This window comes from Muntiacus reevesi, chromosome 15 (assembly GCF_963930625.1).
Source record: "Muntiacus reevesi chromosome 15, mMunRee1.1, whole genome shotgun sequence".
Classification (NCBI taxonomy): domain Eukaryota; kingdom Metazoa; phylum Chordata; class Mammalia; order Artiodactyla; family Cervidae; genus Muntiacus; species Muntiacus reevesi.
The window spans coordinates 31,959,107-31,985,102 of NC_089263.1; the positions used below are offsets into that span (position 1 = coordinate 31,959,107).

Here is a 25,996-nt window from a genome sequence, read left to right on the forward strand (position 1 = left end):
TATCCTGGCCAAAGAGCCTCTGTGCCGAAGGCTGGCAGCAAAATGGCACAGGAAGGCGGCCAGCCTCTAGTCTTAACACACACTTGGCCCTGGTAATTGAAAGGTAAAGAAATCTGGGAAGCACTGTTTATCTTTTCCAAGGGAAGTGCTTTTCTCTCCCAGGGGCCAAAGGCCAGTTTAATGCAGAGCCAGGCCCTTTGCAGTGAGTAAGTCAAGTTTTGAGACAGCTTATTCACCTAGGACTTCCCAATATTTTTTTTAAACTATTAGGAAAGGGAAGAATAAGAGACAACTAAGCATGGCAGCCTGCCTTTAGTTTACCTTACATTCTCTTTATCTTTTTCTTGCTGATCTGTGATGTCAGTATTTCCTTTTAGAAGGAAATTTTTTTTCACTGTCTGCTTTCTTAAAAGTATTTGGAACATAGCTGATCCTTAGTGTATCTTTGTCAAATGAATGAATGGAAGTTCTGTATTCAACAACAACATGAGAAAATACCTGATATTTTCTGAAGTAAGAACTGTGGGTTTGTGAGTTATGTTTGTAGTTTGTGGTCAAGCCACAAATGATCTCCCTTTTTGCTTCTTTTCCTCTGTCTTCTTTCCCATTGATTAATTGCTTGTCTTCATCTGTCATTGGGATAGATAGGTTCAGGATAGTTTATTGTCAGTTCACGCTGGACTTGACTGAACTCCTTTCCTCTGAAGTCCTTGCCTCATGCTCCCTCTTGTATTGTTGACAACTCATCTTCCTGTCCTTTTCAGTCACGCAACACGCCTGGCATAGTTTTGGATGGTTCCCTTTCTTTCTCATAAGTTAGTCTCAAGTTAGAGTTTTTTGGTTTGTTTGGGGGTTTTTGTTTTTTGATGTGGCTGTTGTGAATTTTTAATTCATCAGAGGTTTTTTTTTTTTGTATGCTTATGGTGTAGGCATGGTGCTGGCTGGCAGATCTGAATGACAAGTGACAGACTTAACACCTTGAGTAAAACAGAGATTCAAAGAATTCTGGTTAAGTTCAGTTAATTTCAAGAAAAACATTTTTTGTCTTTTTAATTTTAATGGCAGTCTTAGCTGGAGAAAATACCTCTGAGAGGCATGATGTAAAGCAGAGTGAGCAAACTTCTTCTGTAAAGGGTGAGATATAAAATATTTTAGGGTTTATAGGCCATAAGGTCTCTGTCTCAAACATTTAACTTTGTAGCCTTAGACAATATGTAAACAAAGGAATGTGACCTTATACCCATAAAACTTTATTTACAGAAGCAAGTGATGTTTGGTCTGGATTTGGCCCCAGGACTATGATAAAGAGTATACACTTAGGGTGAAGTGGTAATCCATATCGATTCATGTTTGGAATAGCTTTGTTTATTTTTTAATTTTGGAGGCTATCTTCTTAGGTCTGGTTAATTTTTAAAAACATTCTGGTTAAAGAAGGCCTGTAAGAGGAATAGAGGAAGTGTTACCTCTGCCATTCTTTTGTTCACTTATGAGTGCATTATTGGTATTATCTTTATTACAGTTTTTTTTTAAGTTATCTTTTAAAGCCACTTATTTTTGTGTGCTTCAGTAGTTAAAAATGTATATAGTTGTACAACATGAATATACTTAATGCTGTTGAACTGTACACTCAAAATGGTTTAAATGATAAATTGTATGTTATGTATATTTTACAACAGTTTAAACATTTTGATGTGAATCCACTTGTTGTTATGGACTGTCACTCATTCCTCAGGCAGCTCAAATACTGCCAGTGACTGGGTAGCATGAAACTTCTTAAGGGTGCTGATTTCCATCTGTGCCTTAAATTCATAAGGCTTAAATTCTTTCTTTTTTTGTTAGAAGAAAAAGTAAATAAAATATTCAGTATCTTTTCCCCACATCATCCTTTGTGGATCATCGGTGGGTCATCCTTTGCCCTCCTGGGTGGGCACACAACCACTGGAGAGAGACCACTGGGCCAAAGACCTATTTCCTAATATTGATTTAATATTGACTTAATATTGAGGCAGTACAATGATAACCTTGCAAACTGGACTTTTTCTCTGTTTCTTTGCTTGCCTGTATATATTACTAATGGTGTTATCCTGACCATGTATTTTCATGCTTGTTCTCCCATTCCTAATCCAGCCCTGTTTTCTCATCCGTGTTTCTATAGCACTTTATACAAACTTCTCATTATATTGTATTTTAACTATTATATCTCTCCTTCCTTTTGGGTAACTTGTCTTGATTATGTACTGTGTTCTAGGTACTTAGCTGTGGCACACAAAATGCTCTCATTAAATGTTTTTGTCAAATTATTGAAACTAGAACTTCACCCACACTTCGACAAGCTTCTCAGTGATTCGTAATCTTAGCTTTATAAAAAGCTGACTTTTTATAAAAAGTCTTTTTATAAAAGAAAAGCTGACTTTTTATAAAAAGCTGACTCAGCCAACTCTTCCTTCCTTTTATAATTTTGGTCAGCCTTAGATTTTTCTCTGAGGCCTAAATCTCATCTTTACTGCCAGCATAGCCCTTTTCCATATCAGTATTTGGCATGAGGAAGATTTAGACATGAGTTACATACACATAGTATACACCTTTCAGAATAATTATTGTAATTAATCTTGCTGATGTTGATTTATTTGTTAAATATTTATTGATGGACTGCTGTGTACTAGAAACCCTGTTAGGGGTACCACAGTGAGCATTTTACATACAAGAAAATTGAGAAGTTGGATAATAGATTATCAACATGTTAATAACAGAACTGAAACTAGGTTCTAGGTCTCCTGACTCATGGTCCACTGAATAGAAGGGAGTTGCTGTGAGAAGTTAGAGCAGTATAGTTGGGATAATCTGTATGAGGGGGTTTGCTCATGATCATCCTAACCTCTACTTGAGTGTTTTAAAAATTGAGGCGCTCAGTCTTACAAAAGGAAGTACATTATGTTTATTCAGACTGTGTTGAAGGTTTCGTTTGGCATACCAGTCACCTGATTCATCCTTTCGGGGTGGTCAGATAGGGATCAACCTTTAAATTCAGTTCAGGATTCTCTGGGAAGGCATGGTTTGGAGAATTCTGTGGGGTCTTTGCTGCTGGAGGAGTAGTTGACTGACGTGTGGTGGCCAGATAGAGTCTCAGAGACAGAGAGTGACTTGAGTGCTGTGGTGTTGATACGCACCTTGGTGTGGCCTCTACAGGATTATGTCAGTATGGTCCTTGTCTTCATCTGATGGTTCAGAAATCGCTAACCCAGAGTGATAAAATTTTAATAAAAGAGATCACATTAACCAGAAGATCTAAGAACAGGCCTGTAAGTCAAAATATATCAACTTAAAGTGGCAGGTGTATATCCGTCCCAAGATCTGGAATCTGTCTAAACCCAGGGATTCCCTTTCTACTGAGGTCTAGCCTGAGATTGAATTAAAAAATCAGAAAATGACTTGCTTGGTAAGCATGGAATTCAGAGCACTTGGACAGAATCTTTCTTTGAACTTCAAGTGACGAGGACTTGGCTTTCTTTTTTTCTGGTTATTTCTCTCTTAATAGCTGGACATTCAGAATCAGACCACCTGGACTTGTGTGGAGAGACTGCTGTGTTCTTGCCCTCCACTCTTTTGTTACAGTCAGTTGTCAAAAAAGCCTCAATCTTTACCAATTCCCTTATGAAGGGCAGTGCTTCAGATTTTCAGGAGTACTGCTTATTTCATATTCACTGTTACTTGGGTACTTTGTGAAATCTACTATTCCATGAGATTTGTGGTAATTTGTGCTCCCCACTGAGCACTTTCTGTGAGTATACTGACTTTAGTCCCTGTTTTTTTCTGCAGGGTCATCTAGTAGCAGGCACCCAAATCAGGCAACTCCAAAGAAAAGTGGCTTAAAGAATGGCCAGATGAAGAATAAAGATGATGAGTGTTTTGGGGATGATATTGAGGAGATCCCAGACACAGATTTTGATTTTGAAGGGAACCTGGCCCTTTTTGACAAGGCAGCTGTGTTCGAGGAGATTGATACCTATGAGAGGAGAAGTGGTACCCGTTCCCGGGGCATCCCAAATGAGAGGCCTACTCGGTACCGCCACGATGAGAACATCCTAGAGTCAGAGCCCATTGTCTACCGTCGGATCACAGTACCCCACGGTGTGAGCAAGGAGTTCTGCACAGGTAAGTTAACCCCACATCCCACTGGCTATTCCCTCCCCCCCCCCCCCCATTCTGTTCCCTTGAAACAGAATGATCCAGATTCTGAGTCAGAGTCTTGTAGTAGGAAATAGCTTAAGTGGCATGGTCGTTGGCCCATTATATTGTCTTTTAGAGATTGTGGCCAGTTTATCATCCTGCTTACCACTCGATTGGGATGGGGGCTGATTTTTCTACATGTCCATTTATATCCTGCGCCTGGCAGGATCTGGTCTACTGTTTATTAAGAAGGTTATGGTTAACAACTAAAGGCATAGAGGCTAACTTTCTAGCTTGACATAGTTAGATCTGTTTTCACTTTGGCTTTCCTATTACTGCCTGTAGATTTTACCAGAGGTTCAGCTCTGTTGCACTGGTTGTTTGCTGGGGTAAGAAATAGTCAGAGCTGAGTGGTTGAAACCATTGGCTAAAATTACATAAATTACATTTGTTTACTATACTGTCCTCATCTCCTGCTAGCTGTGGTCAATAAGGAGCTAGTCATAAAGTTCAATGACAGTAGTACCTTGGTAGTTATGTATAGGTCACCGTCCGTGTATGATAGCCTAGTCTGTTAGCTCAGTAATTTTAAACTCTTTCTCTCTTTTTTAGCATAAGGATCTTTTCTTCAGACGTGGCCTTTGAGGCAGTCATGGGACAGGTGATCTGTGTCATCTCTGTCTCTGTCCCTTCCCCTCCAAACTTATTAACTAGGCTTCTTGGAATACAAATAGAAGCTATCATTATTGAGTGATTTAGGAGCTAACGGGGGAATCATAATCATTTTAATAAGGATAATAATCATTTTGGCTTCAAGTCTTGAAAATAGGGTAGAAGTAGCTTGAAAGATAGTAGCAGTTACAGGGAGATTTATGGAGGCAGCTTAATTTCATTTTGGGGAAAATCAGATATGGCATGGCATTTTTGTAGACATCAGCGGGGCTCTGTTGTATTTGGTTTTGCTGTGTGTAAAGGGTTCCATGTGAAAAGAAAATAAGCAAATTGTCAGTAGAAGACAGAAATTAGTATTCTTTCTTAACCTTTCAGACTCTGGTAGTCATGCCTCTTTGCTAACGTAGATTGGTTAAGTGATACTGACAGTGTGACTTGCTAGACTTTTTTTTTTTTTTTTTTTTAACCACCTGTGCTAAGGCAAATAACGTAACTCAGAATCAGACTTCATTTAAATTGTCAGGTTTTAAGCTTTTCAAAGGCAGCTGTCATTCAGCAGGCTGGTAGTATACTCAGATCTTGCCATCCATCCCCTTTGGACTGCTCTCCTTTTTACTGCCCTCAGTGACAAAATAAGCTGCTTCTACTGGTAACTTCCTGGAAGCTGAGGTGGTTGGCTCATGCTATATGTGACTTCCCGGAGGTTCCTAAGCTTGGGGAGATTATGGCCTGCCTCAGAATGAAGTGGCTTAAAGGGAGACAGTAGCAGCAAGAATCAGGAAAGATTCTCAGATCCAAAGACCCTAAAAAAAACATTTGCCAAAGTAGACAACAGAAGACTTGGGAACTTTTTCTTGCTATGTACTCCATTTTCCCAGCTTAGTCTTCATACTTTGTTTAATTTAATGGAAGAAATGAAAGTTCCCTCCTCTCATATTTTTTAATCACAATTGTGATTAACAGACACCACAAAGCACATGTGCTAGACGTTGGCCAGGAACTCAGGTATGGCCGTTTGTGGTATGTCTCAGCCAGCTGGATTTCACTGGAGCATTGACAGTGAGGGGAGAAGAAGTCCTATAGCGTCATCTGTCTGGTTTTTCTCTTTGTTCTCAGCAGTGATAGGAGTGGAATTGAAGTCATTTTGTCAGGCAGGATCTGTGCTGAAAACAGAGCGGGCACGCAGTTATCTTGCTGAGCAGCTTCTCCCACAAGTGATTTTGTCTGCTCTGGCTTCAAGGCACAAGCGTTGAAGCAAGTTTTTACTCAGTGTTATTCACGTAGTGCCTGGCTGGGGGCACTTTTCTAGTTGGATCTCCTATCCAAATGTTAGTATCATAAGGCAAACTATATGGAAAATGTGGGGAAACAAGCTAGGACCAAAAAAGTTAGGTTACTTGATCACCTAGTGTAATTTTATCATTTTTGCAGGTTGAGGACATTGAGGTCCAGAGAGGCAAAGGCACTTACAAACCTTATCTATCACTTTTCTTTTCCTTTTCTGAATGTAGGTAAATTAAAGAGAAAGAAGGATATGAGAAGGATAGTTTAATGGCACTTAGATTATAATATAGTCTTTTCTCTTTACTTCCCTTAAAAGTAGACCAACTTAGATCAACAATTGTGGAGAGTGGCTTGGCTTGCTCCCCAGTCTAGCCTTGTGGCATTCATGTCCTAGAACTCCAAAGCTATTTTCCTCTAATACCCAGAGTTGCAAAAGAACAGCATGTTTACTACCCATTTGGTAATGGTTTGGGTGTCAGGAATCTGGCAGCTTGCTGCTGGTATCCTACACATTGGCTGCATGCTAAGTGGCGTCAACAATCTCTAAGCTGTTATTCTCTCATTGCTCATATTCCTCTTGGCAAGACTGTCTGCCAACTGTGTGTATGGTGGGGGCAGTGTTATGAAAGGTCTGTTGATTGGGAAAACACATTCAGGAAGCAACTAAATTTAGCTCTTTGTTTCACCCAAATCTTTTCTCTCTGGAAAGCCCCTTTGGGTCCTTTAACTGTGCTGCTGTCTCCAGCAGATTGTCGTACATTCCTCCAGCTTGGACCTACCTAAATGATGGTATCCAGTAGTTGCAGATGTGTTGGTTAAGTTTGGCTATAAAATGCAAGATGTGTGTGAGCAGTCTATGTTCAGAGGTGAGAGGTCCCCAAAGAACACGTTAGGAGAGTGATAAGTCTTCAGAGAAGAATCTTTGCTGAACATTAATAATATTGTAAAAATAGTGTTTAAGAGAGTTTGGGCCAGTCAAAATGCTGTCCTTATTATGTGTAAGTCACTCTAAGACAGTCCTTGCACCCATATTATTAACATGTATTAGGAAATGGAAAGATACCATATATGCCTGAAGTCCAGTGAGAATGTGGACTTTAAATCCATGGGGTGTTGAGAGGCAGGAGCGGTCCTAAAGGTGGGGTGATCGGGGAAGGCGTCACAGGAGCAGCAGGACAGAAGCCTTGAAACATGGGCAAGATTTCTTCAGAGAGGAAGAGGAAGATATTTATGGGTAAGTTGGGCAGATGCTGGTGCATAGTGTGAGTAAAGGGCTGTGTGGGAGATTGGCCGTTGGCTGGTTTGACCAGGGTAGAGATTTTTGTGGGGGGTGGAGGGAGGAGTAGGAGTTGAAAACAGCTTTAGACCAGAGCAGAGAGCCTTGTGTGCTAATGTTGTCCCCTGTTTTATGACCATGAAGAGCAACTGAAGGATTCTGAAAAAGGCATGATCCAAAATCTGTTTTAGAAAGATTTATTAGTCTTTAGGAAGAGAGGTCTTATATAGAATTCAGGTTAGAATTTAAGGAGAGAGACAAGAGCAGGAAGAACGGTGAGGCTGATGACACAACTCATGTGTTGGGTTTGGACTTCTGAGTGGAAAAGAAGACAAATGTGAGAGAAGTGACAAAGGGGAATTTGATAGGATTTCATGGTTGAGAATAGATTGAAGAGGGTTGAGTGAGCAAGAGGATTCAAAGGCATAGTATGTGCGGGGCATGAGTGGCGATGAGTGTCTAGTTGTAGTTAGATTGCATGAATTCAGAATAGACCAAGTCTATATGTTTTTGTGATTTTCTTCCTGCATTGCTTTTTGGCTGAGCCCTAAGAAAGCAAATAGTAGTGTTGCCACACTAAGGGACTTACTAATCATTAAAGGCTTCCATGCGGAGGCTTCTGTAAGATCAGAGAATTGAGTTATGCAGCTGCGTGAGGATTCCTGAACCTATTTCCTTATCTGCAATGGGATAATACTTGTCATTTAAATGAGGTTATGTGATTGCAGCCAATTAAGCTGACTGCGCTCTTTCCCCACTTCACACGGGGGCCTGGTGTGCAGTGGCTGCAAATAGCACCCTCCTCGGTAGTGTATGCGGTCTGTTGCCTGCACAGGTCGCCCTCAGGGGCCTTGGAGATAGCCCTTTCCAGTGGATGCTCATGACTGCCATGCCGTCATCAGTCTAGGCTCCAGACTTGTATGTTAGGTGCCTTTGGAAAGCCCCGGGGCACAGTGACCAGGGTCCACACTGGCCAAGTCGTGATGTCCATTCATACCAGGCTTCAGAACAAGGAGCATGTGATGGAGGCCCTCTGCAGGACCACGTTCAAGTTCCCTGGCTGCCAGAAGATCCATATCTCCAAGAATTGGGGACTTGCTCAGTTTAATGTGGATGAATATGAAAACATGGTGGCAGAAAAGCGGCTCTTCTCGAATGGTTGTGGGGTCAAATACATCCCTCACTGTGGCCTCTGGACAAACGGTGGGGCCTACACTTGTGAGAGCCTTCGCACCGCCCCTCTTTACTCATGCTCACCAGTAAATCCTGCTTTCCTGTCGAGGAAAAAAAATGAGATCATGTAGAAAGCAGCTACTGTAGTGCCCAGCTTATAATTATTGTTCAGTCAGTAGTGAATTGCAGAGACATTCACTGTAAAGTTACTTCAAAGCATCAACATTTATAAAATTTATACTAGACGCCATTCTGGATCCTCTGGGTAAGTCATTGTCCGTCACCTCAGGGGCCTTAGAATATAGGGTAACCAGATGTGTAAACAAGTAAGTTATGGAAGTGTATGCAAGATTTAGAGGTGGCAGAAAGGGGAGGGGAAGGAGAAACATGATCGATGTCATAGTATTGGATGTTCGGGGATATCAACTGTATCCTGGGCACCATTCTAAGCTCTTCACATGCTTATCACAGTTTTCGTAGCATCTCTGGGGTTACACTGTTGTATTCTTTTTATGTATATATATTTAAAATATATTTGTTATTGATTGCGCTGGGTCTTCATTGCTGTGTGCAGGCCTTCTCTAGCTGTGGCAAGCAGGGGCTACTCTTTGTTGCGATGTGCAAGCTTCTCATTGGCTGGTTTCTCGTTGTGAAGCAGGGGCTCTAGGCGTGCAGACATCAACAGTTGCGGGCTTAGTTACTCTGCAGCATGTGGGATCTTCCCAGACTAGGGATCGAACCCATGTCCCCGACATTGGCAGGCAGATTTCTATCCCCTGTGCCACCAGGGAAGCCCCAGAGTTTTAAGAGTTTAAGTTCAAACTAGGGGCTGGGGGATCTGGAGCCATCATATTATGGCCTGACACCTGAGTTTTGATCAAGGTACCAGTTCATCATTTTAAAAAAACTGAATTGGTCTCTGCAAATGTGACCTTTTTGCTATTATACACTCTTTGCCTTTTCACAGCCACAAGTGTCTAGCCAGAGCAAGGAACGAGTTCGATTTCAGTGTATCCACCATCGTGCTTGAATTCAGTATATCAAAGCTAAGTTAGTCATTCACTCCCACCCATTTCTTTGACTCCTTAGTATTCCCGTTTCTTTCAGTGGAATCACTATTCTTTTAAGTGTCCAGCGTGAAACTTTGTGACCATCTTTGCTTCTTCCTTCTCATAAAAGTTCATGACTAGAAAGAACCCGGGAGGCCATTTTTTTCTAATTTAATAGCACACTGATTCCTTCTGCAGCAGTTTTGACAAGGAGTTTTCCTTTATTCTCAGTATTCATTGACTCCAGATTCTCTTCTTGCTCATGTGTGGCCCTTGAAATTGTCATGATCTTTTAGTTTATGGTGCTACCCTGCAGGCTCCCTTTGTCTCTTGAAATCAATTCTGTATAACATCGTCCTGTATGAAACAAGCTGGCTTATAATGCCTTCTGACGTCTGGCCTGCCCACCATTCTGAGCTAGTCCTCCCGTAGGCCTTGGGCTTCGGGCATCTGCTCCCGTTACACCCATTCCAGCCCCTGGAGCTTTGTTCATAGCTCCTCCCCCACCCCAGTGTGCTGTCTTTTCTATCATTGTGACAAAGATTCTGCCTGTCTTTCAAGCGTGGTTCAGATTGAGGATTTGACACTACCTGCAACTCCTGGCTTGAAATCACATTTTACACTTGTGGTCAGGATAACACAGTTTTATGTTCTCTGTTATTTGCACATATATATTTTTTTCTTCCAGCTAGATTGTAAGACTAAGAATATGGTTTGTTCTCATATTCTTTTTATTTATTTTGTTTCCTGCCATTCCCCACCCTACCACTGGCTTGATGTATTATTACATTTGTAAACATTTGTTGATCACATTTGGATCTTTCTTTTTTCTCCCCAACTTTAAAAAAATTTTTTTATTTATTTGTGGTTGTGTCGAATCTTGGTTGTGGCCCTGTGGGATCTACTTCCCTGACCAGGGAACGAACCTGGGCCCTCCTCATTGGGAGCATGTAGTCCCAGCCACACTGGACCACTAGGGAAGTCCCTCCCCAACCTTTTATATTGAAAAAAATTCAAAATTGCAGAAAAGTTGCTAGAATAATATAATGAACAAATGTATGTCCTTCATTTAGATTTACCAGTTAACATTTTGCTACATTTGCTTTATAGAAATACATAAACACACACCCCTGAACAACTTGAGATTTAGTTGAACTCATTATATTTTGTTTTTTGCATTTCACCCTTACTTATGTATGTATTCAATAGGATGTTGCTCTCTTCAGTCACACTACAAGATTGCTCTCAGAAAACTTAAAATTAATACAGATGTATTATCTAATTTCATATGCAAAGCTTTCCTGTTGTCCCAATTATATCCTTTATAGTTGTATTTGTAATCAACCATTGCGTGTTACATTTATTTGTCAGGTCTCTTTCATGTCCTTTAATCAGAACAGTTCCCACAACTTTTGTTGTCTTTTGTGATACTGACATTTGTGAAGAGTCTAAACCAGTTGATTTGTAGAATACCCCTTAGTTTTGATATATTGATTGTTTCCTTTGGATGTGTTTCGTGTTAAACATTTTTCCCAGAGTTTGGTGGCGCTCTGTCTCTTGTGGGGTGTCACATCGTAAGAGGACACAGCATCAGTTTGTCCTGTCCCTGAGGCAAGTTTGATCACTTGGTAAGGTGTTGTCCAACAGATTTCTTCTTTGTAAAGATACTTTCCCCTTTGTAATCAATGAATCATCTTTGTCAGGAAGTCCTTTACCTCTTGAATCCAAAGCTTGTTCCACTAGAGCTTTAACCTGAAGGAATGAGGTCCAGTGAGGCTAGGAGGTTGGTCTCATTGTTAATGGGGAAAGGAACAAGTGGGGAGTCAGAAACATCTTACCCACACTTGCCTTTGGTTACAGCTGGACTCTCATCCAGCTGCAGAATGAAATGTCCCGAGGCTGTTGTACAGGTTTCCTTCCCATTCATTCATGAATTCAACACACCCTTCTGTAGCCCCTGCGCTAGGCACTGTGCTAGCACTGAGGGCACAGTGGAAAAGGGGATATGGCAGTGAGCAAGGCAGGCAGTTACTGCCCTCGTGGAGCTTACAGGCTAGCAAAGTCGGTAGTCCAAAAGGAAGGCAGGAGTTATTTACAAAGTGTATTAAAGCACAATGAAAGAAGTATGCAACATGCTGAGACTGAGGGATATTTAAACTGAGACCTGAAGAAGGAGGAATCAGCCATGTGTGGTGTGGAGGAGCATTGAACAAAAGAGGGTAATGCCAAAAGAGGGAAAGCACGTGAGGGGACGAGCTTCTTAAGCCTGCAAGGAACCTGGAATACTCAGGACCCAGAAGGCAGCCAAATGCCTGGAGCCTCTGCGGTTGAGTTCCAAGGTAAAGGAGCTGTGGTATGCGGGGCCAGATCATGGGAGGCCTTGTGGACTCTTATAGAGTATTAGGAGTATTTAGCTTTCTTGTAACAAATTCTTCTTTCAAAGATACACCTGACACCAAATTGCGTTTTATGGCAGCCTTAATATAAGTCTACAGGGTCTGTCTGTACATTGTGGGTCTGAAGGTGTGAATTTACCAGTGGTTTTATACTCTAAAAAAGAACTCACAATGTTGCTACCCAGTTATGTGACCACCACAGGGTGGAGTAAGAATTCATAGTCCTGGAGAAATCCCTGTGCCCGTAATTAAGTTCTGCTTCTCATTTGTAAGACATGGGATACACACAGCCTTTCCAAGTATAAGGCCCTGCCAGTGTGAGGATTGAGTTTGGATTGGAGAGCACACTTTGCCGTGGGAGCCTTGTTACACAACAGAAAGGCTGGGAGGTTTGAAGGAGTGGGAGGCGTGTACATGCAGAGGCTGTGGAGGAAGACTTGGACATGGCACTGGAAGGCTTCTGAGGGTGGGGAGGTGCAGTGGAGGGTGTGAGGACATGTGTGTGTCCGTAAGGGAGGGAAGGGCCCAGATGGTGTGTGCTGGAAGGAGCCGTGTGAAAGGCACAGAGACATGAAGAAGGGGCAGCATGCATGGTGCTGGGCCTCAGGCTTCATGGCCCCACCTCCACCTGCGGGGCAAGCTGTGTGCGGGGAGGAAGCGTCTTCTCTCCCGGCCTGCACTGGGTGTGCTTAAGCCATTTTCCTTGATACCCTAAGGTTAATCAGATCCTGAGAAGGGCTCTGCTTGTCACGAACTGGCTATAATTATCTCTCTCTTATTTTACCGACAGCTGTAAAGAACATATTAATATTAAGAGAAGCCCTACCCACTAATGTTATTGCCTTGGTTCCCAAACAATTAACATCCACCTTCCAACCCAAACATAACTGGGCTTGGCCCATGTTCAGGCTTCGGCAGTGTTATTGTTTGCACTTCACACGCTATGTTCTTGGTGTCCTTCCTTTGGAGTTTATTTTATTCCCTCTGCCTGTTTCTGATAAGCCAGTCTGCCTGTTGGACTTTGTGAGTAAATGTTGAAAAGGAACATTTTGTGGTGCTGGCATATTCCTTTCAGAGATAGAGAGTAGAGTACAGTGAAGTCCTGGACTCCGTGACTGGTAGACTGAACAGAGAGGATTCCTGGCCAGATCTTTCCCTGGGCTACAAAATGTGCCAGTTCATCAGGGCCCCTTGCCCTGGTACAAATCAGTGAAATGTAATAGACACGGTTTCCGGCTACAGCAGCCAGCCATCCAGAGTGGGGTAGGCTCTCCTCCCGCTGTACCATCGGTCTTGTACCTCTAAGAACTGTGAGGAGAAAGCAGCAAATGCTCAGCCTGCCCCCGGAGAGCCCTCACAACCAGAGAGGAGGCACCTGCACATGTAGCACAAGACCTAGTTCCAGAAAGAAAGTTTGATTAGTGGAATGGCAGGCACAAGATTCACTGCCCTGACCTGTTTCAGATTCACCAGAAAGGGAATAAGTAGGTAAATAACTGCACAGACTGGAGGGAAAGCTCGCCTTGCGTGACTCTGCAGGTGAAGAGGGTGTTTGAAGTAGGCAGGTGCGTGACTTGTCTGACAGGTTTAGGGTTGTTAGTGTCTTAGGATTTCTGAGAATTTATTCAACTTTTTCACACTGCTATCAGTGGTTCCCAATTAGTCCTGATAATATGTGCATGTCTGAAGCCGACCATAAAAAATGGCTGTTTAATCAGCTATTGACATGCAATCAGCCCCCAGCATCAGCATCTGGAGTATCAACGGCTCACATTTCAGAAGGGGTGAGGCTCGGCTCACTGCCTGTCGTGTCTGCCTCCAGCAGGATTAGGACTCAGACAGGTGGAGGAGCTCAGTTAACCAACAAGATAGTGTTCATTTTGACATGGACATGGCTTTTATTATTACATTATTATTTTGCCTTTCTTTGAGAGAATACAGACATGGGTACTGTAAGTTCAGTCTTTATGCTTGGGTTTCTGTTGTTAAAATGTATAACCACAGCCTGATTCTCTGTGGTTTTAGAGATCTATGTAGGCAGGACTGTATCGATAACTGATAGAATTCTCCTGAAGTCGTCAGTGAGGAAGAGAAATTTTTCTATACAGGGCTCTGGAACCAACAGGATGGTGGTGAACTTTCTGATGAAAACTTCTGCCTTAGAGTTGAGCCACACAAGAAATGGTCGATTTGCATCATTTATACGTTTGGGTACCTAATGAAATCTTGCCTCCGTTGGTAAATAAATACAGCTGAGATGACAGAACTGAGGTGGGGGTCGAGGAAGGAAAAGGCTTATTTCCCTACTTCGAGGGGTTTACAGTCCAGTACAGATGAGGACACAGGATCTAAAAAGGCACCTGAGGGACTTCCTTGAGGGTCCAGTGATTAAGACTCCATGCATCCAATCTAGGGACCCCAGAGTACATCCCTGGTGAAGGAACTAGATCCCACATGCCAGCAGTCAAATAAATTTTTAAAGTGATGTGGGGGCATGTGATCCATCTAGACAAAACTAGATACATGCAAAATCCCTTGATAACTTGCTGATTGGAACCTGTGTTTCTTGGTCTGCCAGTGAGCCAGGGCAGTTTGCTCACTTGGGGCCAGCCCAGTGGCTTTAACCTTTTGTAAGGTGGCATTGGATGTCAAGGCAAAAGATCACAATTTTTGACTTTGCTGTTTCTTTCCTGTCCTGGGTTTCTGGGCTCTGAAACGGCACCTTACTACTGGACATGTAATGCTATAGACTTCCTCAAGTGTACCGAGCTGCTGAAGACTTTGACCTTGTAAAACCAAGTGTTTTTGATGGTGTACTTTCAGTGACTATGATTCTCCCTAACCTTTATAGAGTTGCAGTTTGTTTATGGTGAGTAAAAGATTTCTTCTGAGTAGCTTAAAGCAAACCATAGTTACTTTCCATGTACTCTTTCTCTTTGGTAAGAGCTTTAGGTTACAGTCACCCAGAGTGGGGAGAAAACAACAAATTATTTGAGAAAGCAAGCTTTTAGTTGAATTTCTGTGGCGAAATGGAAGGGCTAAGTAGAGGAGAGTAGGAGGAAGAGGATGTGGGGAGCAGGTGGGATGAACAGGTCATCCTGCCTGAAAATTGAATAGCGGGGACCAGAGGATCAGGAGGGTTAGCTAGTGTCTGTTCCACTCTAGGCAAGAATAAGGGGTCTGCTTATGAGGAAAACCTCACAGCCAGGAGTGGCATTTCCCCTACTTTGAGAAAAGCATGTTTTACTGTGGTTGGCAGCCTTTTCTTGATAGTGCCAGGTACATGTTGGTGGATTTGGCCTTCATGGTCTAAAGGTAAACTTGTAAGAGAGGTTCCGTTCACCCCCGCTCTGTGGCAGCCTGAACAAGTTGTTACGTAGTTCCATATCCACTGCTTGAGTTCTGGAGAGCTGCATGGCATGCCTTTGTCTTGGACTGTGCAGATGGGCTGAAGAGGGTCAGTCTTAAAGTCTTGGCTTTTGCAGATCAGCTCCACCATTTGAAGAACTGGTTTCCTGTAATCGCTTTGCCCTTTTCCTCACCTCCTTTCAAACTGCAGACTCTGGCCTGGTTGTCCCAAGTATTTCCTACGAGCTGCATAAAAAGCTGTTGGCTGTGGCTGAGAAGCATGGCTTGACTCTGGAGCGGAGACTGGAGATGACAGGCGTGTGTGCCAGTCAGATGGCATTGACCCTGCTCGGAGGACCCAACAGGTAAATGCCCCCGGTGGGTGGGGGCTGAGTGTGGGATGACGCTGCTCTGCCTTGGCACCGCCATGGTGCCTCACACACACAGGGGTTCTGTTGCTGCTCCTCTAACGTGAGTCTCTGTGAAGTCACTTTCCTGGACGCTACACAGCTTTTGTTTGCCATTCTCACCCCTGTCCTGGGAGGCCTCATTATTCTCCCAGTGCTTATGCATGCTCAGTCATGTCTTGAGTCTTTGTGACTCCATGGACTATAGCCCCCCCTCCGGCTCCTCTGTCCATGGGGATTCTCCAGGCAAAAATGCTGGAGTGGGTTGCCATGCCCGCCTCTGGGGATCTTCCCAACCCAGGGATTGAACCCACGTCTCTTATGCCTCCTGCATTGTTGGCAGGCGGATTTTTTTTACCACTGGCACCACCTGGGAAGCCTCTTCTTCAGCAAACCACTCTTTGATTCTTCCTTTCTGGTCGCTGTTGACTAAGACTCCTGCCAGCTACCAGAGGCTTGCCTTCTAAGAACCTCCAGAGACCCAGTTTTGGTACAGCTGAGTGATAGGGAACTCAGACAGTACAGCTGAGGGCACTTCAGTAATGCTATGGCATGATTAGTTTTGTGTTTTAAAAACTTTGGCTGAGTAGATTAGCAAAGACAAGATTGGAGGCCATGAGACCAGTTAGAAAATTGTAACAGGAAAGTGAGCCAGGGGCCAGGTGATGGTGGTCCCAAGTAGGGAAGAGGGGATCAGAGAAGTGGGTAGATGAGGGAACTTTTTAAGATAAAATTAAGAGGGCAGAGTATTGAGTGGATATGAAAGGTGATTGAAAATAAAGTGTCAGTGATCCCTGAACTTTAAAGCGCTCTAGCCTGGACACTGGGATGGACAGTGATAGCAGTCACCATGATAAGGAACGTGGGAAGAGGAGCAGGCATGGAGGAAGTGGTAGGTTTTGTTTTGGATATGTTGAGTTTAGGACTGTGAGACATGCAGATGGACTATTAGCAGTCTGGATCTGAGTTTAGAGAAAGGTCTGAGCAGAAGATAGAGATCGGAAGTCATCAGCTGGTACGTGGTATAAGAATAGGCAGGCTCTGTTAAGGAGAAGGTGTGAGGAGAGGAAAGGGCCTAGGGTGGAATTCTGGGGAACATCAGCATTAAAGCCTAGTTAAGAGATGAGCCTTCCAAAATAGCTAAGAAAGTTTAAAGCCAGAGAGGTAAGAGAACCAAGAGGGCACGGTTTAAGAACCAAAGAAACGGTGTTTGAGGAATAAAGGGATGGTCAGCAGTGATGATGCTGAGCGAGCAAGCACATTTAAGGTTGACAGGTGTCTGCTGGATTTATCAGCGAAGAGGAGGACATTGTTAGTCTTGTGGGAGAGTGGTGGCTAAGGTGACGCACACTGACAGTGAGGTTTCCCCTCCTTGCTTCTCCACTCCTCTCACCCTGTAGAGTTGCATTCATCCGCCTTGCCACTTGACTTAGGCCTGCTTTCCCACTCGGATCTCTGGCCTGGCCTGTGCTGGGGAAGAGCCATTGGAGACCGCACAGGAGGACATGGTGCAAGTTGTCCTCTGCAGTATATCCTGCCCTTGGGTCTGCTGACTGTTGAACCTCCTCCCAGAGCAGCCACTGGGGCAACCCTTGGAATAAGCTCTTCCTGCAAATATTTGAGGCCATTAAGTGGCTTCCCAGAAATAGCAGTTTGGGAGCAGGACCTGAATGTCCTTCTCAAGTCCATTCCTTTTTGGTCAGCTTCTTGTGGTTGACTGTCCTTGTGCCTGTCTGTCCTCTCTGTCTGAGCTCTCAGAAGGGCCAACAGTACTGTTCTTTGCAACAGTTGCTGGCTTTTCTTTGAGAAAGATACCTCCGTAATCACTTTCATGTGTGTTAATTGTTGTTCAGTGATGTCCGACTCTTTGCGACCCCATGGACTGCAGCACACCAGGCTTCCCTGTCCTTTACCAACTCCCGGAGCTTACTCAAACTCATGTTCATTGAGTTGGTGATGCCATCCAACTATCTCGTCCTCTGTTGTCCCCTTCTCCTCCTGCCTTCAATCTTTCCCAGCATCTGTCTTTTCCAATGAGTTGGCTGTTCACAGCAGGTGGCCAAACGATTGGAACTTCAGCTTTAGCGTCGGTCCTTCCAATGAATATTCAGGGTTGATTTCCTTTAGGATTGACTGGTTTGATCTCCTTGCAGTCCAAGGGACTCTCAAGAGTCTTCTCCAATACCACAGTTCAAAAATGTGAGTTCTTTGGCACCTTCGTTATGATCCAACTCTCACATCCATACGTGACTACTGGAAAGACCATAGCTTTGACTAGATGGACATTTGTTGGCAAAGTAATGTCTCTGCTTTTTAATACACTGTCTAGGTCTGTCATAGCTTTTCTTCCAAGGAGCAAGTGTCTTTTAATTTCATGGCTGCAGTCACCATCTGCAGTGATTTTGGAACCCTCCAAAAATAAAGTCTCTCACTGTTTTCATTGTTTCCCCACCTATTTGCCATGAAATGATGGGACCAGATGCCATGATCTTAGGTTTTTGAATGTTGAGTTTTAAGTCAGCTTTTTCAATCTCCTCTTTCACATTCATCAAGAAGCTCTTCAGTTCCTCTTTGCTTTCTGCCATAAGGGTGGTATCATCTGCATATCTGAGGTTATTGATATTTCTCCCAGCAGTCTTGATTCCAGCTTGTACTTCACCAACCGAGCATTTCGTGTGATGTACCCTGCTTATAAGTTAAATAAGCAGGGTGACAATATACAGCCTTGACGTACTCCTTTCCCAATTTGGAACCAGTCCGTTCTTCCATGTCTGGTTCTAACTGTTGGTTCTTGACCTACATACAGATTTCTCAGGAGGCAGGTCAGGTGGTCTGGTATTCCCATATCTAAGAGTTTTCCACAGTTTCTTGTGATCCACACAGTCAAAGGCTTTGGCATAGTCAATAAAGCAGAAGTAGATGTTTTTCTGGAACTCTTGCTTTTTCTGTGATCCAAGGGATGTTGGTGATTTGATCTCTGGTTCCTCTGCCTTTTCTAAATCCAGCTTGAACATCTGGAAGTTCTCGGTTCACGTACTGTTGAAGCCTTGCTTGGAGAATTTTGAGCATTACTTTGCTAGCGTGTGAGATGAGTGCAATTGTGTGGTAGTTTGAGCATCCTTTGGCATTGCCTTTTTTGGGGATTGGAATGAAAACTTGACCTTTTCCAGTCCTGTGACCACTGCTGAGTTTTCAAAATTTGCTGGCATATTGAGCGCAACTCATTAACATCATCATCTGTTAAGTGATGTTAAGTACCATGGTATATTAAGTATCATGCATTTTTTCACTGTGCCTTCATATTAGCATTTAATTTGCTCCTCATTGCCTCTCCTCGAAGGTAAATAGTAGACCAGGTTTTAAAATGAGCAAGCTAGAGCTCAAGAGAGCAGAAAGACTTGGCCCACGTGGCACTGGTGGTTCACGGTGAAGCTCAGTCTCCAGTGCCTGGACTCTGACCCCTGCTGTTGGGTCTGTGGGTGTCATGGTCTGCTTTGAGTCCTCGGATTGGGGATGCCTCTGTGCGAGGAAGAGTTCATTTAGGGAATAAACCCGGGCAAGTCTGATGTGAACTCTGCAGTTATCTGTGAGCAGGGAGAAGTACTCACTATATTTCCTTACGATGCAAACATGGTGGGAAGAAATTAATGACTTGGTGTATATGAAAGTACATCACCAAATTCCCCTGAATTTATTTGGAGAGTGAGGATTTCCTCTTTGGCTTGACAACATCTGTCCTCCTCTCTTTGGAGAAAACCCATAAGTGACTGTCCCTGCTCCACCCCAAGCAGGGACCTAAGCCTCTTTCTGACTGTTCATCTCCCCTGCCTTCCTGCCCAGGGGCAGACGGCACTGCCTGGCAGTTGGGCATAGCTCTAGGGCTAATTTTAACCCCCCTATTTACGGCTTATCTGAGACCAGAGGGGTCTCAGCCTTTCTTTTGGGGTGGGGGGGTGGCTCCACTTTGAATGGCATAAAGCTGAAAGTAACTTCATCAGAAGTGAGTGTCCAAGGCAGCTCCCCACCGGGAAGCCCTTAGCCTTCTGCCTTCTCTGTGACCAGAACTATAATGATAGCAGCATCAATTGAGTACTTTTGGTGTCAGTTCCTGTTCAGAGTGCTTTACATCCATTCATCCACCCAGCAGTCTAGGAAGTAGAGTAGCTCCAGCATTGCCCTTATTAGCTTACTGGCAGCTCAGAGAAGAGAACTTGGACTGGTAACTAATTGAGTATGATTTACAACTGCCCTGTTTGGTACTTGCTGTGAGTCTCTTAGGAGTTGAGCCAGAGTAATCCTAGAAGGAGTGGGTCAGATTCCTAAGTGAAGGGCTTTCTGGGCAGGTGAAGTAGTTTGAGCAGAAGCAAGAAAGAACCGTCAGGTGCAAGAGAGAGTGATGAGACCAGTCTTGCTGCAGCAGAGCAGGCACATTGGGGAAGAGTCAAGAAGGCTGCAGAGGTGGAAAAACCTCTGCCGAGAAGTGTTTGATGTAATAGGTCCTACAGTGAGAACAGAAAGTGTTCTTAGAAAGCAGTGTTCTGGCAGCGGTGTTGCACGGAACAAGGTCAAGCGAACTACCTAGTGTGTGCTAAGTTGCCTCAGTCATGTCTGACTCTTTGCGACTCTGTGGACTGTAGCCCACCAGGCTCTAGAAGTCCATGGGATTCTCCATGCAGGAAAACTGGAGTGGGTTGCCATGCCCTCCAGGAGATGTTCTTGACATCCTGAATTGAACCCAGGTCTCATGTCTCCTGAGTTGGCAGGTGGGTTCTTTATCACTAGCTACACCTAAGAGGACCCAAAGATGAAGTGTGGGACAGTGGGAAGGCCACCCTGTGAACTTGGCCTGTAGTAGATTTTGTCCATCCCCTCTAGAACCTGGGCTCTGAAAGCAGCAGGTGCCAGGAGGTGTCCGGTATATGGGGCAAAGGATTGGCAAGTCTTGGCTGATGATGCTTCTTTACCTTCTGTTCCAGGCTGAATCCCAAAAACGTTCACCAGAGGCCTACAGTGGCCCTGCTGTGTGGGCCTCACGTGAAGGGGGCTCAGGGTATCAGTTGTGGAAGGCACCTGGCCAACCACGATGTCCAGGTCATCCTCTTTCTGCCCAACTTCGTGAAGATGCTGGAATCCATTACCAATGAGCTGTCTCTCTTCAGCAAGACCCAGGGCCAACAAGTGTCTAGCCTCAAAGGTGAGAGCCCTTGCACAGGGTTGGGGCCCGCTCCCTCCTCAGTGCTTTCATGGTCTGCTGGTGCCGCCCAGTGGTGACAGGTGGAAAAGCTCCACAAGCGCAAAGAGCACTTTGCTCATGAGTAGTCTTGGAGTCTTAAGGAAGTAAATAACCTTTGGTGTCGACTTGCCTACACCCATCCCTTCACCTTCTGCCTCCTCCCACCACTCAGATGGAGAGGTGGGGATCCATTTAGTTTTTTCATGGATAAGTACAGAATGGGCACTGTTCCCGACACTGGGGATACGGTGGTAGATTTTTTTTTTTCTTAACCCATGCATTTGTGGAGCTTACATTCTGGTTAGGACAGATGACAAGTGACATTTCTCTCAGGTCAGATGGTAGTAAGTGTTATGCAGACAAATAAAACGGAAGGGAGCTCGTGAATGTTGGAGGGTTGGGTGGAGGGTAGCAGTAGACTTAGATGTTTTAGGGCCCAGTCTTAAAGGGCCTGTGGATCTTTATGTAAGGTTTGAACTTTTAGTCTGAGTGAGATGGAGAGTCACTTTAGGAATAAGTAGCAGAAAGATATAATCCAGCTCGGGTTCCAGACGATCATTACGTCTGTTGTTTGAGCGCAGACTATAGACTTACACAGATTTATTAAGGCTATTGTAATAATTGGAACGAGAAGTGATGGTGGCTGAGACAGCATGAAAGTGATGAAAGGTGGTTAGTTTCTGAAGCAATATTGAAGATAAGAGTTTATAGATTGGATGTAAAGGATAAGAGAAAGAGAAGGGTAAAGAACGACTCCAAGGTTCTTGACCTGAGTAACTGGAAGGATGGAGGTGCCATCACTGAGATGGGAAGAGCTGAGGGAGGTTTGGGGAAGAAGAGCAGGAGCTCAGTTGGAGATACCCATTGGATAGGCAGGTGGAAATGCTGATTGATGGAGATGAGTCTGTAGTTAAGTGAAGGGATGCAGTGTGGAGTTACAGGTGTGGAGAGGTGGTATTTAAAGCCGTAATGAGCCTGGATAAGGTATCTTCTAGGAAGAGAGAACAGATAGGATGTTAGAGTGGGTTCTTTGGATAGAAGTTTAAGGGACCAGCTAAGAGACGGGGAAAGAATGGTCATTGAAGGAGAAGGAAAGCCTAGGGAGTCTGGTACCTGAAAGATGAGTAAAGAAAAGAGGGTGAGAGCAGCTGTGTCAGCAGGCCTTCCTAGGTTGAGTTCAGATGAAGATTGAGACTTGACTACTGGATCCAGCAGTGTGGAAGCCCCTGGTGATCTTGACAGGAGCAGTTTCAAGTGGTGTGGTGAAGCGTGGTCTGATAGGAGTGGGTTTAAATGAGAACAGGGCAGAAGTGGAGCACGCAAATGTGGCCCAGAGAAAGGGTTAGGGTTAGGGTTAGCCAGGGATCAGATGGCAAGATGGGGCCAGAACCTCAGTCTCTTAACTGTCAGGTCAGGCTCCTGTGGGCATGAAGAAGGGAAGATGCCATTCCTACTCTCGAAAACCTCGGGGCTCACAGGGACACCCCCATCCCCACCCATAGTGGCCTGTTCTGAGACTCTAATTGAGGTATGTCAGTACTTAAGACTGAGACCTGGGAAGGGGTTCTCATATGTGGGTTCCCCCTCGTAAGATCTGTAATATGATGCCCTTTTTCAGGCAGTTATTCTCCTCAGCTACCCACAAGGCTTCCTATCCCAGTTGCTCCAGGATGTTCACCCTTGAGTTTGGTCTGACTTCCGCTAGTCTCAGTTTAACCTCTTAGGCTGGTCAGGACTTATGTGCTTATTGAGCCATCTGTTCTTACACTGTGCCAGAGGCCTGGTGAGAGCAGAGAAGCCTTTTTAAACACCTGGGAGAAGTGAGAGATTCCTTCGGCGTTCTTAAGTTTGGGCTGTAAGAAGGACTCATTTCTATAATTGTGAGGGGACCAGCAAGGCCAGGCTGTGGGAGCAGGCCAGCCTGGTGTAGAGTGAGCACGCTCTTGCCTGTTCACACTTCTAGGGCCAGACAGCAGATGGCAGTCAGCCCAATTCTCCTGGGCCCTGGTCACATCCTATCCCTGAAGGGTGACTTGGTAATAGAGCGCACCTTCCCAGAGCTTGTAATTTACCAGGAAGTTAGATGTGCAGAGGAGGCAGGGGCCTCATGTCCTGAGACGCTCTGCTCACCCAGCACAACAGTGCTTCAGCCTGGGAGCTCCACGAGGACAGTGGTCCATCGGGCTGACGTACCTTGGTCTCCAGCACCCAGCCCAACCAGGTCTTGGAACTCCCGGAGCCTGGGTCCCGGCCCAACCTTGAAAAGCCTGGCCTCTGCAGAAGCATTGGAGTGGTGTCTGAACAAGACACTCTTGGGGTCACTGAGGTTCTTGTCCCAGCCTGGACTGCTTTCTACTTTATAGGGGTTACAGATGGCACTCTTTCCACCTGCAGATCTGCCCACTAGCCCTGTGGACCTGGTGATCAACTGTCTGGATTGCCCTGAGAATGCCTTCCTGCGGGATCAGCCCTGGTACAAGGCAGCTGTGGCCTGGGCCAACCAGAATCGGGCGCCAGTACTCAGCATAGACCCTCCTGTGCATGAAGGTGAACAGGGCATTGATGCCAAGTGGTCACTGGCTCTGGGCCTGCCTCTGCCTCTGGGGGAGCACGCGGGCCGCGTCTATTTGTGCGACATCGGCATTCCCCAGCAGGTCTTCCAGGAGGTGGGCATCAACTACCACTCGCCCTTCGGCTGCAAGTTTGTCATCCCACTGCACTCTGCCTAGAAGGGCTCTGGGCGGGCCGGACCTCGTAGTCCCCTGCTGCTCCTGACACTGAATTTGACAGCGAACGCCTTAAGGATGTGAAGTTTCGTGGACCTTGTTGTTAAATTTTTTCTCTTTTCATTTTGTTTCTTTGAAAGAACAGATCATATTTAAAACTGACCTGTCACGTGCCCTGAGCCAGGGAAGGCTTTCCCACCGGGGGCACGGGGCTAGTGGCAGGCTAAGCGCACAGTGGCTCCAGGCATCTCTGCACTCGGCCCCCTGCGTGGTCAGGTGGGGCTTTGTTTACAGACATAGGCAGCTCGCAGACTGTATGTCAGGTTTACAGCCACTGGGCCTGGGCCGACGCCTCACGGGGTGGGGCAGTCCTGTTGGGAGCTCTGTGCTTGCTCTGGTTCAGAGCTTGTGGCTTTGTCTCCCCTGCTTCCTGCAGCCAAGCAGCCCCTCCTTTGATCATGTAGAACTGGCTGTGCTGCCGCTGTCCGCTAGAGGGCAGACTTGCATTCTCGGTTCAGTTTGAGGGCTTTGAGGCCTTCCCTGAGCCCCACCGCAAGATGATTTGGGGGCTTTGACCCTTTCTCCTGAGCTGATCAAGTTTTATGCTAGGGTTTTTTTTTTTTTCCCCCAAGGGTCCTTCCTCCTTTCCACTCCATCACTCTTGAGAGGCAGGGAAGGGGGGCAGGGTTGCATCTGAATGGTGTTACTGTATTGGGTGGTTTTTTTTTTTTTTTTACACTGTTTTTCTGTTGTCTGCAGCACAGGTAGTATAAGCTTATGTTACTGTGTTACTGTAGAACCACAGTGCCCATCTTGCCAGCAGTGCCCCCCAACCCCATACTCTCTAGCTGGGGACTGAGCCTTTGCCTAGTCTGGGGCCAGACTCCTCAGGGTGCAGCTTTAATGTTCAGTATTGGGGAGGCCCCTGGGGGAGCCTGGTGCTGAACCAGAAGAGGCTCCCTGGTGCTTCTGTCCTAAGCCACCACTCCCGCCTCCTCCTTGCCTGCACACATATCCCTACTCTCTTCTGCCCCCTGCCCTTCCCCTGAAATGGTCCATTGCAGCTGTGGGCGCATGTCCCTCCCACGTGGGCTCTCCCCCCGCCCCACCCCCCAGCCCCCCAGCTTTTAGTGTCTGGGCCTTGAACCCTTTGATTGTCCTCTTTAGATGTGTAGGCTCAGGGCCAGCACCCTGTCTCTAAGATGCCAAAATGAGGCTAGTTCTGGATGAGCTAGCTGGTGGGACTCAGCCTTAGGAACACAGTGCTGCTCAGATCCTAAGACACTGAGCCCCTAGATGTTCACAGGCCCCAGAAGTTGGCAGAACAGGACCCATGTCCTGAAGTTCCCGAGTGGGGCCCTTGCAGAGGCTTGTGCTTTAAAGCCTTTTTCAGGGCTTCAGGCTTCCTTCTGCTCTGTGCCCACCCAGTATGGTTAAGGGGGTGAGTGGAAGGGTCTGCCAAGGATCATGGATGCAGGGTAGGCCCTGGTACCCTGGGTTTCAGGATGCTTATCACTCTCCTTATCAGAGCATAGCTGGGGGAGATTAGGCAGGGCAGAGAGGGCTGGTCCCTCCTTTCCTCCCAGCCTCCCTCAGATGTTAAAATTGTCTCCAGCGGTGGATGGCGGCCAGCGACTGGGAATCCCATGCTGTGTATCCTTCCTGAACCTCTGCTCACTCTCAGGGCCGAGAAGCTCCTGAATGAGGCCCTCTCTTTAGAGGTGGGCCCATGGTTTGAGGAGCATTGCTGGGTTACAGGCATTTTAGTAAGCAACCATTCAACAGGCTCTGGCTGCCTGTTTATGCGGGGAGGTCTCCCCATTGGGTCCAGTGAAAAACGAGCTAGAACCCTGGTCCACAAGACTCTGCTTGCTCCAGTAATTCATGGTGACCCTGTGGGTGATGGCCTTGTGTTGAGGGGCCACTGGGAGTTGGTGCCCAAGCCTGTTTTTTCCCCAGGCAGCAGTGGAGCCTCTTGCTGCCTTCAGCCTGGGCCTTCCCCAGCGGTGGTAAAGACAGCATGATTCCTCCATCTTCACCTCTTTTCAGAGGCATCCTACCCACAGTGTCCAGTCCCCACGGGGCCCCAGTCAGGTGGCCAAAACTCATTCATGCAGCTCTTGGGGAACCAAAAACCAGCACTACAATAAAGCTGAATGACGGGAGTCTTGTGTGCTGTGGTACATTGCTCCGTGGGCTGCAGTGAGGTACCGCGTCCTCAGCCCTAGGAACCTGCCTTGATCCTCACCTGACCTCAACCAGCCA

General features: G+C 45.6%; 1 protein-coding gene and 1 non-coding gene across 4 annotated transcripts in view; both read left to right on the plus strand.

The window, feature by feature from the left end:
• The window catches only part of EDC3 (enhancer of mRNA decapping 3), a 58,151-nt gene extending 32,261 nt beyond the window's left edge, over positions 1-25,890 (plus strand). For all 3 annotated transcript variants that reach the window (XM_065906708.1, XM_065906706.1, XM_065906707.1), the window contains 4 exons: positions 3,817-4,152; positions 15,577-15,730; positions 20,749-20,966; positions 23,400-25,890. In XM_065906708.1, coding sequence (XP_065762780.1) covers positions 3,817-4,152; positions 15,577-15,730; positions 20,749-20,966; positions 23,400-23,734 — 1,043 coding nt within the window. In that variant the 3' untranslated portion in view covers positions 23,735-25,890. The remainder of the gene's footprint in view (positions 1-3,816; positions 4,153-15,576; positions 15,731-20,748; positions 20,967-23,399) is intronic.
• LOC136147651 (small nucleolar RNA SNORA70) lies at positions 8,122-8,262 on the plus strand. Its single transcript, XR_010659310.1, has one exon. It is a non-coding gene; the product is annotated as a small nucleolar RNA SNORA70 (small nucleolar RNA).
• Positions 25,891-25,996: the final 106 nt, after the last annotated feature.